At 36.0% G+C, this 16405-nt stretch overlaps 2 protein-coding genes across 6 annotated transcripts in view; one reads left to right on the top strand and one right to left on the bottom strand.

The window, feature by feature from the left end:
• Nucleotides 1–7400, top strand: part of CDK17 (cyclin dependent kinase 17) — a 122423-nt gene extending 115023 nt beyond the window's left edge. For both annotated transcript variants that reach the window (XM_039358148.1, XM_039358149.1), the window contains exons 12-17: nucleotides 24–121; nucleotides 380–485; nucleotides 1567–1609; nucleotides 4020–4110; nucleotides 4563–4640; nucleotides 5465–7400. In XM_039358148.1, the coding sequence (XP_039214082.1) occupies nucleotides 24–121; nucleotides 380–485; nucleotides 1567–1609; nucleotides 4020–4110; nucleotides 4563–4640; nucleotides 5465–5502 (454 nt within the window). In that variant the 3' untranslated portion in view covers nucleotides 5503–7400. The remainder of the gene's footprint in view (nucleotides 1–23; nucleotides 122–379; nucleotides 486–1566; nucleotides 1610–4019; nucleotides 4111–4562; nucleotides 4641–5464) is intronic.
• Nucleotides 7401–9817: 2417 nt separating this feature from the next.
• Nucleotides 9818–16405, bottom strand: part of ELK3 (ETS transcription factor ELK3) — a 50854-nt gene continuing 44266 nt past the window's right edge. For all 4 annotated transcript variants that reach the window (XM_039358140.1, XM_039358139.1, XM_039358141.1 and 1 more), the window contains one exon: nucleotides 9818–13394. In XM_039358140.1, the coding sequence (XP_039214074.1) occupies nucleotides 13296–13394 (99 nt within the window). In that variant the 3' untranslated portion in view covers nucleotides 9818–13295. The remainder of the gene's footprint in view (nucleotides 13395–16405) is intronic.

The following is a 16405-nucleotide window of genomic DNA, read 5'->3' as shown; positions in this document are numbered from 1 at the left end:
TTTGAGCTTTTCCTCTCTTAAAGGGGAGTTGGATGTATATTTTTTGAAATGGCATCAGGAAGACCTCTCTTTCCTGGGTCAACGGTTGAAGATGAATTGCATTTAATTTTCAGACTTCTGGGTAAATATGTTTAGCTTACAGCTGTGGGTTTATTTTGCTCTTATTAAGAGAATTTCTGAAAACTTTTGTCTTACACTGTAATTGCAATGTTTATATGTTTATAAAGGGGGGGATATGATTTTGATATTACAAGTCTGTACTTTTGTTAAAATCAACTGTCTATGTTGGAAGCTGTTGTTTAAAATTTTATTTTATTTCTTTTAATGTCTGCATGGGATTAGTACTCCTTATGTTGATTTGTTTAATCTTTCAATTTAGGAACTCCATCACAAGAAACATGGCCAGGCATTACTTCCAGTGATGAGTTTAGGAATTACAACTTTCCCAAATACAAACCACAACCTTTGATCAACCACGCTCCAAGGTATTTAAAGTTCAAATTGCACATGTATCATAAGTACTCTGTTTGGAAAAAAAAAAACCTCACTAGGAACTTTTTTTGTTGAGGGATTAATTCTAAATGGATTATTATTCTCATTGCTTAGTGGATATTTCTCCACTTTATGTACCTTTACATAAAGAATAGTAGAATAATTGAATTTGTATAATATCTGCTTATGATCCAAATTAATAGTTTTTATAAATAGGGCATCAACTATAAAATTGATTCCTGGAATCTTACATTGTTGAAGTTCTAAATTTTAACTATAACTATACATAGACTCATTGGATAGCATGTTGTAATAGTTTCGTTTTATAAAAAAATGTGTTATGGCAGTCCACTTTTAAATAATGAGACACTCCAACATATTGCATTGCTTTCCCTGAAATAGTCTTCAGTTCTGTTCAAGAGGATTGGGAGATCATCCAGAAAAGATTTGGCAATAACAAAAGAGAAAAGCTAAAGATGTTGCTAGTGCATAAATGGAAGTCCCTTTGTGTGATACTCAGTTTAAGGATCAAATGAAGGCTAAAGACAGCCATTGTATAGTACAGAAAGAAATCTCAAACCAGTGACTCTCAGCGAGTAATGTTAATCTGTGATTTATTTGAAAACCCATATTCCAGTGATTAATTTGGTTTAGGCATCTGTTTGCTACACATTTTCCTTTACACTATTTGAATTATATTAGGTTAGGTCATTATTTTCTAATTCATGTGGACTTACATTCATTTAGCGATTAAAAAACCTTTTCATTTTCAAAATATATTATTTTTCTTTGGTGGTAAGCATGTCTAATACATTCTTATATATTTTCAATGCTAGTTCCATGATACTTCATTTTATTGAAAAGTATTGTTTTTTTTAATTTTTATACTAAAATACAATGAAATAATAGCATGGCACAATGCATTTAGTAATAACAGTAGGCATATCACCTTATTAGTATTAAGTAGAATCCATAATTACATTCAAGATATTTTGAAATTGGAGATATCTCTTATGCAGAGTTAATCCAATCTGGAAAATGTGAATGAACAGTGAATATATGGTTTATTTCTAGGCTGGATTCAGACGGGATTGAACTGATAGTAAAATTTCTTCAAGTAAGTTGCTTTTTGTATTCTTTACACATTTACTTTCAATGAGTACTTTTCAAGTTCTTTATTTGACAGATTATAAGAATAGAAAACTATGGTTCAAAATAGAGCATTATTTAGATATTGTTCTTGCAGCTTCTTTTTTCTTTATTGTAAAGATCTCTTCCTTCAGTCAAGGATCTCTTCTTTCAGTTGATAATTTCATGTAGTAAAATCTTGAAAAAGTGCATAAATAATGAATTCCTTAAAAGATTTTGAAAGACAACAGCAAAAATAATTTTGCACCTGCACGCACATATAGAAATAAAAGCAAGAAAATATACTACAGTTTTTGTCTGAGTTTATATGTGGAACCTAACTAATTTGGGCTGCACTCACATAGTGTGCTAAGCCAAAGGTTTTTAATAATGGGTTTTTGAATAAGATATACTAAACCAAAAATCTAAAACAATAGGGCTTGGGCCATGGAGTCAATCTATTAATTCATCTGTTTCAGTTTTGTTCATTTTTGATGTTCCCAAGAAGCACCCACTGCCACTTTCCTTAGTGTCCACAAGCTTCCTAACTCACTGGAGCTTTTACCTCTTTAAACACTTATTTTCATTCTCAGCGATAGGATGGAAGACCACCAGGAGAGGTCAGGAGGAGGGGACAAGGGGATGGCGAAAGGGCAGCAGGGCTGCTTGTGGCCAAGTGCTAAGGCAGGACTTCCCTCAGACCCATCCTCCCTCTCATTATAATCTTCCTTCCTTCCTTCCTTCCTTCCTTCCTTCCTTCCTTCCTTCCTTCCTTCCTTCCTTCCTTCCTTCCTTCCTTCCCTCTTCATACTCCTTCTTCTTCCTTCCCCTCTTTCCTTCTTTTTGTTTGTCTTTCCTCTTTCCCTTTCTCTTTTCCTGTCCCTTCTTGGATACGCAAATGCAAAAGGGGAAACATTTCTCGATGCTTCGTTGCCTTGTGATCAAATGCCACTTTTTCTAGTAGTCTGTGGCCACTTAAAAGATTAAGAACAAACCAGGCTCAGTTTATCCCATGCTTGCTTTTAGTGGGGGCGTCCACAGACAACAGTACAGCAAAACTGTCAAAATGGTGGCTGTGATAGTTTATCAGAGCTCCTCTGTTTTTTATGTGCAACAGCTTTAGCTTTTAAGTACAGAGGTAAATTAGTTGCTTTTCTATTAATACATAATCCTTAAAAGTGCTCTTCTGAAGGGACCCTGCCATGGTCTAATTGAGACTGGAAATATAGCAAAGGAAAATATTTTCCCCCACTCTGCTTTGTCCTGTTTTTCCCACTGGAAATGGCTGTTTGCAACACACAAGGAGGGGATACTTTTCTAAGAGCTCACAATTCAAGAATACTAATGTTAACTTGGATTGCCAATAAAGGCCTGTCTGTGACAAAGAGAACCCAAAATTGCTTTCTCCTTTGAGCCAAAGTCTCAATTGATCCAGGATTGAAGCAGAATTGCGTGAACTGGGGCATCTCCAACCAAATTGCCTCTCTTTCTTTCTTTCTTTCTTTCTTTCTTTCTTTCTTTCTTTCTTTCTTTCTTCTTCCTTCCTTCCTTCCTTCCTTCCTTCCTTCCTTCCTTCCTTCCTTCCTTCCTTCCTCCCTCCCTCCCTCCCTCCCTCCCCTTTTTTCCTTCCCTCTCTTCTCCTTCTCATCTCTTTCCTTCCTCCGTGCTCAGGAAGGAGTGATGGGACGGGGAGAGATTGCCAGCGCTGTCGGTGTCCATGCTGCTGCCAGCCATCGCTATCCCACATGGGCAGGGCTGGTCCCGGTGAAATGGAAACCTCGTGGCTGCGAGGCTAGGGTCAGCGAGCAGGCCATGGAGCTGCTAGTGGGAGGGGGTGGTGCTGATCTACAACCTGGCTGCATCCATCAAAGCCAGAATGCGCTCAGCCTTAGATCCATGGGGCAGCCCTGGAACCAACGAGGAGCTGCGCCGCTGCCTCTGCTCCACCCCTTGGGTGAGTGCACAGGAGACAGCCAATGCCAGCATCCTGGGTGAAGTCAGCCTGCAGGGCAAGACAGCCAGCAGGGAAGCTGGACTCCGCCTGCTCAACGCCTCTTGCACGTGGGCCCAGAAGACGGGGCAGGGGCGCCCATCGCTGGTTCCAGGGCTGCCCTGTGAATCTAGGGCTGAGTGCATTCTGGCTTTGATGGTTGTAGATCAGTGTCTGGTCAGCCTGGGCGAAGCTGAGATGCCACAGGCCAGTCCTTCGCTGTTTCCAGAGCAGGTCCCCGGGCCAGAAAGAACCACATGGCGGGCCGGATTCAGCCCACGGGCCTTGTGTTTGACATGTCTGTTCTATAGCTATAGGTACTAAAAACCAAACCTTGGGATTTGAAGTAAATAAAACCTATTCTGCATCAACTGTGTTTTAAAATAATCTCTATCCTTTTGTTTGCCAGTATGAATCAAAGAAAAGAATTTCAGCAGAAGAGGCTATGAAACATGCATATTTCAGAAGTCTTGGAACTAGAATACATACTTTACCAGAAAGTAAGTTTATTGTACCTTTGATATGAGCTGGGCTTCTGGCTTTGAGGAGATTTACCCTACTTGCTCAGAAAATTAAGAATCTTTCTAAACATTACATTGAATCAAGTATCCACTTGAGTTAGGTTGTGCTTAAACTAACTGTTATTAACTTTGTATCTTTCATCTGAAAGACCTTTATTGATACCCACTATCAGTTTCAAGTCAAATTTAGATGGGCTGTCAGCTCTTCCTGCTTTTGTCCAGCTGAGTTTGGAGACAGGGATGATGACAGGAAAGAAAAATACTATTTTCTTTTTCTTTGCTGCAGTTCCTGTAAATCCTTCAGGATTGTTCAGATTGGTGTATTCTATAAATAGTGTTTGATAAAGTTTTCTTCTGATCCCAAATATATTTTTGAAAGTGAGACACTTATTTTGGGGGGGGTGGAATTTACTACATGTATTTTTTTTCAGGTGTATCAATATTCACTTTGAAAGAAATTCAACTCCAAAAAGATCCAGGCTTTCGAAATTCCACTTATCCAGAGACAGGTATGTAAAGTAATATTTACATTTCTTTTTCAGAATTGCATGAAGTAGAACAATTAATACCTATTAAATAGTTAAAATTCTGTGGATTCCTCAAACAAGGTTTTCTTTAAAGAGGTTTGCAGATCCGGATTTTTTTCTTTATAATCTTGTGAATCATGGAAAAAAGCATTCTTAAGTAGCTTGGCACTGTTGCATCATTTGCTGTTGTATTCAGGTGCATTCTGTGAATGGCTTTAGCCATTCCTCATACTAAGCTTTGACTTGTTTAAGATGCAGATTATTAGTTAAGCCACAGTGATTCACAAATACTATTAAGCCATATATGGTAAATTTCCAAACCAAGTGGCTGAATTCAAACATTATGCTAAGCCAGAATCAAACTATACTATAACTTAGCACACCATGTGACTAAGCATAGATTTGTTTATTTGTATCCTGCTTTATTATTTTTACAAATAACTCAAGTGGTGGACATATCTAATGCACATTTCTCCCGTTTGCCCCACAATATCCTCTGTGAGATGAATTGGGCTAAGAAAGAGAATGACTGACCTAAGGTCCCCCAGCAGACTTTAATGGCTAAGGCAGGACTAGAATTCATGGTCTCCCAGTTTCTAGCCTGATGCCTTAACCACTAGACTAAACTCATTCTCTCCATGAGATGATTGCTTTGAATATAATGCTCAGTTCATTTCTAAAATTGTTTTTATGTATCAGTATGTATAAGAGAAACGTCAGAACCCTTAATCTCTTAGTAAAATACATGTTTTATTTATTTATTTATTTATGAGACTTATATACCGCTTATATACCTTATATTCTAGGACATGGGAAGAACAGAAGGCAAAGCATGCTTTTCTGAGGTGGGCATTGCTGTTTCAAGCCCAACGCTAGTTTTACCTCCATCAACGAATCTAATCTAAAGGCAGTTCTTCCCTTGGTGGACTTGCTACCTTTTTGTCTACACTGTCCTCCTCACAGTGCAGTCTTTTTATTTCGGACCTACTGGTTATTTTTTTTTTTAATATATGTGTGTGTATGTGTATACATATATATACATATATATATATACATACATACATACATATATATATATATATATATATATATATATATATATATATATTTGTTGTCACAATGTGACAAATTTTTGTACAGTCAATTTTAAGGTCTCTTCCACCATTAGATCCAGTAGGTTACAACTGTTAATGTAACAATAGCTGCAATTTTTGTGCAGGACTGAGAAACACAGTGCATTATTTATTGTGTAATCATTGCTGCTAAATAACTACTGTCTGTATAGTTAAGAAACAACTGAATGCCTGAAAGAGTTGCAATGGGTTTACTGTATATGCTATGTGAATGCCTTGTTTCTCTTCATGAACTATTGCTGCAGTTTTATATCTTGTTTTTTCTTTAACTGCAATGTTGCCTGGAATGTAAACACAGCTTTCTTGACTGTAGTTACTATTTACTTTAATGCTCTCTAGTTCTTGGCCTGTACATTTCTTATTTAACATTAGATATGAAATACTTAGAATATTACCAAATACCTTTTTAAAGCACTTAGTAGTACAGATATCAATTCAACAAATGAAAAACTATCAGATTCCAGATCTCTTATTTTATCAGAAATGATAAACCATCTGTATGTGACACTTAACTATTATCTCCCTTCTCTAAGTTTTTCTAATGGACACTTATTTGTTAGAATATTTTTGATACGTGGTATTTCCCTAAACGTTCCAGTGATTCAAAGCAAACTCTGGGTGCAATGCATCCCAGCTCAGTTCTCTAATTGCCACTTGCTTCGGTGGCTGTTTTATGACCACAGCTTCATTGGAAAGCCACTAAAGAATGCAAGTTCACAATAAATAATCGATTAGTTTATTATACAGGCTTCATGGAGTATGAGAACTTAGAGGGTTTTAAAGGTTTTAGATGTTACCTGTTTATTGAAATTAAGACATCATATTACAGTACTACTAAGCTTATGTATCTCAGTGAGTATCATAAGTACCTCCTGGTGATAGGAACAGTATTTTTCAGCATTTGTGTACATCTTTTGGAACCTCTTTGTTTAGTGCATCTTCCAGAGGCTGTAAATCTTTATTAGTATATTTTGAAATGGTTATGTAAATCTTTGGCTGATATATCATGAAAAATATTCATAGATAACTTAATTTTTTTTCCTGATGTTCACTGTAAAACATTCAGGGGTCCTACCATTTCTGTTCAGGAAATCTTGTAATTGATTATTGTTATTTAACAGTATTAAGTGAAAGATTTTGTATGTTTCTTTAACTTTATTTGTGAATAGTAATTGTGGCATGTTTTGGAATGTTTTATTAATGTTTTATTATTATAATAGTAAAATTAATTTGGGAACTCTTTTCTGGAAAAGAAGACAAGTTTATGTGAAATGGTGATTATTGGACCACTGCTGCTTTTCAGCATTTGTAAACTGGTTTTACACTTAATGAAGCCCAGTAGAGCTAACCAACTGCTGTTTATTTCTAACAGATGGACCTGTATTAATGTTGTACTTTTAAAGTATAAATATTATATGGAAATCTTCAGTAGTGTTCAGATATTCTGTAGTATCCCACCATGCAGCTTTAAGAAACTTTTTTGCATTTCTCCCGCCTTCCGGAAGTCCTGAATCCCTCACCTTCCTGAAGCTTGCCAAAATCATTGAATTGAAGAAAGCTTTTCTGTCACTTTTCAGGAACAACAATAAATCCTATTTTTAAAACATGACTTTCCTTGAAGCTTGAAACTTTGCTACCCTGTATTATGTGTTTTTAAACTGAACAGCTGATCCAGTGAAATCCAGACAAAAAATAATTGGTATATGTAGTTTAGTTTTACTAAAGTAATCAGAGGACATATACAGACTTGTGTTTTCTATGTATGGTTGGAATACACTATTGTTGTCCTGGTTTGGAAACAATGTTTAAATCCAACTTTCCAGATTCAGCTAGAAAAATTCTGCTTGACAAATCAATAAGACATCTGTTGAATTGGGCATAGCAGGAATGGAGGGAGGAAAAAGGATTTTTAAACTCTTGAAATAACTCAGAAATTGCCTTTTATTCAGCAGCATTGTGGCTATTTCTCCTAATATATTTCAACAAAACATCATTACAGTTTAAGAGATTTGATCTATTTGCAGTTCTGATATACACGTCCATTTTTGAGTGGAACTCCATATGTTCCCTCTGCACAAAGGAGGAATGAAGATTCCATTTCCTTATTCTCCTTACAGCTCCTCACCACTTAACCCTAACTATTTAAAAAAAATCCCTTCATTCTCTCTCTCTCTCTCTCACACACACACACACACACACACTCACTCACTCACTCACTTTCTGTGTGAAAGCGGAGACATTGGCAACAATTTCTTCCACATTCCTCCAGCGACAGGAATCTTTGAATTCAGCCCTCAGAATTTAGTGCTTTCTTTTACTATAATTTCCAACACATAGGCATTAAATGTTAAATGCTAACAAATACAATAGGTGAACTACAAAACAGAAGTCTTCATAGCCAATAGAAAAAGAATTGAAATATTATACACAACATTATCAAATGTTTCATTTATTTTTAAGAATTGGTTGAAAATTTCTAATTATAAATATGAGTGTCTCACCAGCTGGACTCAATTTTGTTATGAGTAATGCTGTCGAAATGTATGCGATCTCCTCCCCCCAAGTGTTAAATATCCTCACAACAGCTCTGTGAGGAAGGTTTAAATAAATATCTTTAAGATATTCCAAGGTTTACATATGTAAAGTGTGAATTAAAATCATTAAAGAATTTTTCAGGTTTAAATGATATTTATGTTGGAAAGCAGGAATGTTTAATGCAGTGTTTTTTCTTCCTACCATCCTCTAGACCAGGGCTTTTCAACCTTTTCACCCATTCTACCACTTTTAGGATATGCCAACATCCGAGTACCACCAGTCACCTAGCAAGGTGTCAAAAACTTGATGACCAAAAAAAAAAAAAAGGAAAAAAGTGATAAAGTACAGGTAGTCCTTGACTTACAACAGTTCGTTCAGTGACTGTTCAAAGTTACAATGGCATTGAAAAAAGTTCCCCCCAAGCCACAGCTGAACAAGACGCCTGCCCGCCTGCCTTTCTGAGATTTTCATTGTTGTGAGCATTTCTGTTCAGGATTGGCAGCGGGGGTGGGGTGGGGTGGGGGGGTGTTTGGTTTTTATTCCCCCCGTCTGCTGGGTGGTTGCGGCAGGTTTTGGTCACTTCACATGACCCTGGGACACTGTGACCATCATAAATATGAATCAGTTGCCAAGCATCTGAATGAAAATCACAAGACCCTGGAGATGCTGCAACATTCCAGCTGATCGATGCTTCTGGGCTCAGCAGAAGTGCCAAGATCAGTGCTGCTTTCCAGTTCATTGGTGCTTCTTCAGGGCTCAGCAGAAGCACCAAGATCAGCGCCCAGCTCCAGCTGGAGCCTGGCGCTGAGCCCTGACAGCCTTGCAGCTCCAGCCATCTCTTGCTCAGGCTTGTGCGGTGCTGCCACCGGTTCAGCTCATTCTCCTCCCTCGCTACCACTTTTCTAGGATGGTCGCGTATTACCTGCCAGGTGCCAATGTACCACAGGTACCACTGGTTGAAAAGCCCTGCTCTAGACATGCTGGATTGCAAATTCCAGTATTCCTAACCAGTAATGCAATACCAGTTGAGAGTTGTACTTAGTTATCTGGGGCAAAATCTGGCTTAGTAGGTATTTTGTTCGTACCTTTAGTTAATTGTACTTCAGAAGGATTGCATGCAAATATGAGTATCTTCTGAAGTATCTCACTTGGTAGAGAAGATGTACAGTACATGTTAACAGTGGTGTCATTTAAAAGTTTTGGTTGGAAACTGTTGTGGGCAAATAAACATTTGGGTGTGTCTTGCAGGAGCAAATCTTATGGATTGGGCAACAGAAGGAGGATCATCACTTTTATTTATAATTAATTTTTATGTTTGAGAATAAGTTTCATTATTATCAAGAAAAAAGGAGAGTTCCAGCTTTCATGGAATGCAAATAACTATGTTAAACAACAACTACATTAATGCATAACAGTGTCTGTTCCTGTGTATCTGTGAATAATTTCTTCTTGACTGAAGCAGTTAGAATTTCACACAATTATCCAGTAAACTTGATTGCTTGGTATGCTTTATTTTTTACACAGCAAACACATAAAAACAATTGTAACTTTAAAGACTCAACAGGTAATTCACATTGTATGTGTTTGCTCCAGAAGCTATCTATTAAAATGCAGAAGTGCATTTCAGCCATGATGTTTATTTTTCTATTGTTGTAACTTCAGCATCTCACATTATAAGTATGCAAAAACATATAGAGAGAGCATTGCTGTTAACTGGCTTGCTAAATATTCAACTAAACAATTAAACCAATCTTTCTCAACCAGGGGCCTTATAATGCCTATATGTAGTATGCTAGCAAAGAATTATAGAAGCAATGGTCTGGCTTATCTGGTGGGTACTATTAGGAAAGGCTTACTAAGATTTCATTTTGTAGTAAAATTCCAACCAGTTCATTATGGACTAATAAAGGCACATGAGATTGAGACAGAGAAAGGGGTTAGATACAGCATTTAGAAAGACATCAAGCATCTATTAACATCAATCTACTATTCTTTAATTTGTATTTTAAGGAAATGAATTAAAGAAATATGGCTCTGAATATGTAGCTTATTATGGATGTACATTTTCTGGCTTTTACTGTATAAAGATTACAGTATATATTGATGACCTCACATTCTTACAGCTTCCTGATGGTTGGCAGAAAATCTCAGGGTCCCAATTATTACATCACCTGAAAGCTTCTGACATAAACTGTTCTTCAGCTTAAATTTCATCTCACTTCTGCATGTTATTATTCAAAGTAGCCAAATAATAGTGTTCTGCATGTGCTTCAAATGGGAAGAACACAAACCTACTTTTAATGTGAAAAAACCATAAATCAAAGGATAAAGTACTGCACTGTTAATGTTATTTATCTCCCCAAAACTATTCTTAGCCCATTTTAGGCAAAGTTTAGAACAGTTTTCTTTACATGATTTTAATGTGCATAAATCAATAACTTGATAATTTGTTTAAAATGACACAAAATATTGCTCTGTTCTTATGCTTTTCCATCTTTTTTAGCATGAAAATTGAATAATTCCAAAGGCTTCTAGTATGCCAATCTATTTTTATTATTTCTTTCCTGCCAAAATAGATGAGCTTTAAGTTCAGCTTTTGTTGCATAATCAGAAAAGGTGTATATGCTGTTTCGCTCTTAAAATTTTTGAAGTTACTTCATTAAGCTTAAATTTCAAAATGTAAGATTGTTACATTCGCTTCCAAATTATAATAGCTGTATACAGGTTGTACTCAACTTACGACCACAACTGAGCCCAACATTTCCTTTGCTAAGGTGAGAGTTGTTAGATGAGTTGTACCTTATTTTATGACCTTTTTGCCAGAGTTGTTAAGCAAATCACTACAGTTGTTAAGTGAATCATGCGGTCATTAAAGAAATCTGGCTTCTGCCTATTGATTTTGCTTGTCGGAAGCCAGCTTGAAAGGTTACAAATGGTGATCACGTCAGCCCAGGACAGACTAACTGTTAATGCCATTGCCAAGTGCCCAAATTTTGATCACATGACCATGGGGATGCCACAAAAACAGTCATAGGTCACTTTTTTCAGTGCCACTATAATTCTGAACGGTCACTAAATGAATGGTTGTAAGTTGAGAGCTACCTCTGAACCCTCTTTCATGTAGTGTAACTGTATTTGAAGTGAAGATAGGCTATATATTTCAGAAGTTTAAGAAAGGATGTTAGCAGTGTATGATACTCTTGAATCAGTATTTTGTATCAGCATAAAAGGACTGAGTTCCAAATATTCCCTGAAACATCTAACAGGATTCTGTGCATGAGATAGAACATTTTTGGCAGTGAAAATTTTTTATATACATAATATGTGGTAAATTGACACTTTCTAATGCATCCTTGCCAAGAAGGAGATAGGGAGCATATGATAGAAAATGTAACGGAATACTAATCATGTAAAAAGTCTGGGAAATCAGTGGGTTCGTCAAATAGCAGAAATTTGTTCTCTTGAAGAAGGAAAGTAAATTTTAGGAAACAATGTGAAGTGAAAATTAGTTGTAATGTATTAATTTTTGCTTCATAATTTTAATTTCAAAATGCACACGAAGTTGAGTTTCATAATCTAGTAAACCAAGGATTTGTCATTTTTGCCAAAGCTGGACAATATTTTGATTTTGAAAATATGACATAAATTTGAATTCTTTAATCTGAATGTGTGTTGTTTGAATATTATTATTGTCTTCATAAAGTATGCATATATCAGGTATTTTTCCAATTACAGCTAAGAGACAATACTCTGTTTCTCTACTGCAACCCATATTTATTCAGTTTTACTTGGTTTTTATTTCATCATCAGGGAACCAGTCATGATATTCTAGGAAGTGGCAAACTCTTTTCTGTTTTCAGAATTCTAGCCTATTGAAGAGATGAAGAATCTGGATAGTTTTTAATCACAATATTCAATATCAGGTTAGTACAAAGAGGTTTGTGGGGGAAGAGAGAAAAATCACTGAAAACCTATACTGGGTATTATGGCATTTATTTCCCAGTTATGGAGAGGTATCTGTCATCTTTTTTAGACTTTCATTTTTGTAAGCATTACTAAAATATTTTTTGAAAAATCAAATCTGTTGAAGTTTTAAAGCCTTGGTCCATGCACCACTGGAGACAATTTTTCTCCATCCCTGATAAGAAGCATGTGAGAATTTTACCTGTTCACAAAAATAAATTTTAGATTGACACCTCTTTTAACAATCAGCTTTATACACAAAGATAGTGGCACTGAATAAGGTTATTTCTTCCAATTTAAAAAATGCCCCTAAAATACACTGCAAGTATTTTAAAACCATATTCCTATTTCAGAAGAATTCAAGCACTAATGTCTAAATAGTGTTATATTCTTAACACACTGGCCAAAATATTATGGCCTCAGTTCAGGAAGTAAACAAAAATATTCTTTATATATTTAGAAAGCGCTTAATTCAAAATTACATGAATATACTGCACCACATGGCTGACCATAAGGGGAATACTGAAATACTAGGATTGGGAGAAAAGTGTTCAATACTTGGTTCTTTCCAATGTTTATCTTAATATTGGAAAATATATAAATCATTTATATAACATTATGCAAAAGAAGGCACAGCCGGTTATAGTTTATACAAGCATGATGCATAATACGCATAAGTACAGAAGTAAAACATTTCACATCCTTTACATATTGTTTAGAAATGTATTAAGAAAGATAACTTCATTAACAGTGTTCAACACTTGGAGAGCAGAATATAAAAATTATAAGTTGTTTTAATGCACAAAAGATTTCTTATACAAAAAAACCCCTCACTGTATAAAAATGCTAAATAAACACCATACAAGTAGGTCATCTGTGTAATGGAAAGTGCAAACCATAGTAAAAGAGTTTCATCATGTCCTCCTGGCGTTACCAGAAAAATGAAACCCATCAGAATGGCTGTGTCAAATCCAGTTTATTAGTGAGTCCCCAGTTTGCTGAGACATCAGGATTTATGAGCATTTGGAGAAAGGAGAACTGGAGACGAGGCCCCATCCAGGCTGGGGATTTGCATTGGGATGTGACCATTTAGCAGAGTTGGAAACTGTAAAAAGAGCAAAGGAAAATGTCACTGGTGCTCACATTATACCTATGTGTAAGCTCTCAAACATTGTTTTTAATGATACATGGAGACTGCTCATTGTGGCAGGTACAAGTAAAATAATTACTTTTTAAAAAATGCATCAGATCAGTTAAACACACTCATTTTGGATTGAATGAATGAATATAAGATGGGTCAGAAAAAAGACATAATATTTGTGGCAACCCATAGATTCTTACTGGGAGAAAAAACTAAGTTACATTTCCTTGTGATTTTTGAGTAAGCTAATACTTTTTCATTTTATTCTAAAATGAATCAGTAGCAATCTGAGGTTTGACAAATGTTTTTTTGTAAACAAAGTTAAAATAAATCCCAAAACCACAAGTCTGTATATAACAAAATGGGTTGGGAAAGAAGCACATGAATCTGTTAAGAATAAGGCCACCTCAATAAAGCCGATGAATAGTGTGCACATTGTTTTATTTTAGCATTCGGAATATGATTAAAAAAATCATAGAGATAATAAAATTGAAAAGAATTGCAATGCAACAATGTCTATGTTCTGCAAGACATTCTAATCTTCAAGACAATAATGAATGCCTAATAAAATTAAATAATCCCCATAAGGATTAATATTTTTTAATTTATTAAAATTTAATCAATTAATTTAATTTAAATTGCTTGTATATCACCCTAGGCCCATGATTTAGAACAGTTTAGAGCAGGGGTCCCCAATCCCCTGTCCATGGACCAGTACCAGGCTGTGGCATGCCAGCAACCGGTCCGCACAAACAAGCAAAACCCCATCTGCCGGATGCAGGCAGCACACAAAACCACATCCCCTCCAGTCCTTCTCCATGTAACTAGTCCCTGATGCCCAAAAGGTTGGGGACCTCTGGTTTAGAGCATACAAACAGACAACCAAATACACTTCAAAAATACTGTAGATGCTCAGGTCACTGCTCATTAAAAGCCCAAATAAGATTTTTTTCATAGATTTCCAGAAGGCCATCAAGAAAAGGACCAAGAACAAAATTGGAGGCAAGATATTCCAGTGATTTAAGTCTATTATAGACAAAGCTTGTCCCCCTCAACTCAAAGGGATGGAACTTTAATATCTTTCTCAATGACTTCAAAGGTTAGGAAAAATCATTTTGAAAAAGACTACCACAAATACCCAATGCTATACCATGTAAGACAGGGATGTCAAACAGGCAGTCTGCCGGCCGGATGTGTCACACACAAGCTACATCCATCCCAGCTCCGCAAAGGCAAAAAATGTCACAATACGTCACATGACACGATCAAGTTTGACACCCATGATGTAAGGCTTTCCAGATCATGACCAACAGTTTAAACTGGGCTTAGAAGCTTTTATGCAACCAACAGAGCAGTTTAAGAATAAATATTAAGTTGTACTTGCCTACCAGCAGCTAAATCATTGCATTCTTTCCCTGTTACTTTGAGTCAATTTCAAAAGCACCTCCACATAGAGCACTTTACAGAACTGTTGTCTACAACAGCTACTTGGTCCAGTAAGGACTATAACTAAGGCACATCAACCAGAACTAAGCAAAAGTTGTAGTCTTCACTTGCTCTAGCAAGAACCATAGGACAACCCACACACTCCCACCAAGTCATGGGCATTTTCTTCCAGTGGAAGAACAACTCTGTCCAGATCGATCATGGGAACTAAAGTCAGCATGTTTCTGAACAAACAGTAACTCTAAAATGTAACTTGAATTTGGCTTTGGAACATATCTTCAAAAAGGATGCAAAAGATCACATAATAGCTAAGATAACTCTTTAAGATGACTAGCACTGATGATGTGATGATGTTTGGGTAATGAAATGTTTGCAAGAAAACAAGCTCAGAGAGCACCAAGGACCCCTCACATCAATCCTGAGCTACAAATATTCTTTATTATTAAGATAACTCTGTATTTTGTGTCCCTTTTTTAATGCCCTTATTCTGATAAACCAAAGCATGATAGTTTAATGCAAAGTCCCTGTGGCTGTTCTCTTGGCAGGGTTCAAAGTTCCCAGCCCAAAATACTATTTGAAATCTTGGAACTGACAAATGGACTGATTTTGGTTTCTATGCTGCGGCAACACCCATAAGCTGTGAGCAGCTGAGAATTAGAGTCTCCCAGATGCTCCCAGATTGAAGGTGACGTAAATTAAAGCCTAACTTGTAAATTCCTGGTTATTAGTTAACATTCTTGTGTCTTCAGGTGCTCATTTGCTACACTTTACAAGGTGTAACATTCAGTTTCATACTTGTTTGCAGTATAAAGCAGCACAAGCCATAATTTACAGCTTTGACTTTTTCTGTATTGTACAGAAAGACTACAGTAACATGAACAAGGAAATTGTTGTTTTTTTTACAGAAAGTGCTCCTATAACTTTTAAAATATATATATCCAATTTATTCCTGTTGTATAAATTGCTCATTTTGCCATTATATTATGGTAAAATGTAAATGGAAATCTACAGGTAGAAAAAATATTTAAAAAGCAATACAGAGAACATTTGTCAGATTGCCATAGGGTTAGTGTAATAGTTTTATTATTAAAAAATCATTGCAGAAATAGAACAGACAGTGTAGAACATACAGTGAACAGCTGCCATTTTTACATAGGGGAAAACAGATTATTAAATACAGCTATTCTGAATTATCACTTTACTCAAGATGTAAATGCTTTTCTATTTCAGTTCCTCAATATCTAAGCATGACGTTTGTATTACAGAAGAAGCAGAGGTTGCATCATAACTGCAGTCTAACTAGATCACTAATACACCCCTTTCTTATCCAATAAAACTGGGGACACTGTTGAATACTTATCACATCCCTTTTCTGTAACAAATATCATCTTTAGAATATTTTTGGCTTCTCCAGTGGCTCTTGCTGTTCTGATTTTCTGTCCTATTTTAAAAGCAAGGAGTGAGCTACAGAGTATAAAAATAAATGGTCAGACACAATTTTAATTCATCCACACATATAACCCACAGAT

The sequence above is a fragment of the Crotalus tigris genome, unplaced genomic scaffold (genome assembly GCF_016545835.1).
Source record: "Crotalus tigris isolate CLP2741 ecotype Arizona unplaced genomic scaffold, ASM1654583v1 scf7180000019004.2909048, whole genome shotgun sequence".
Classification (NCBI taxonomy): Eukaryota; Metazoa; Chordata; class Lepidosauria; order Squamata; family Viperidae; genus Crotalus; species Crotalus tigris.
Note: the sequence above shows the minus strand (reverse complement) of the source record. Positions and strands in the feature narration are given on the sequence as shown.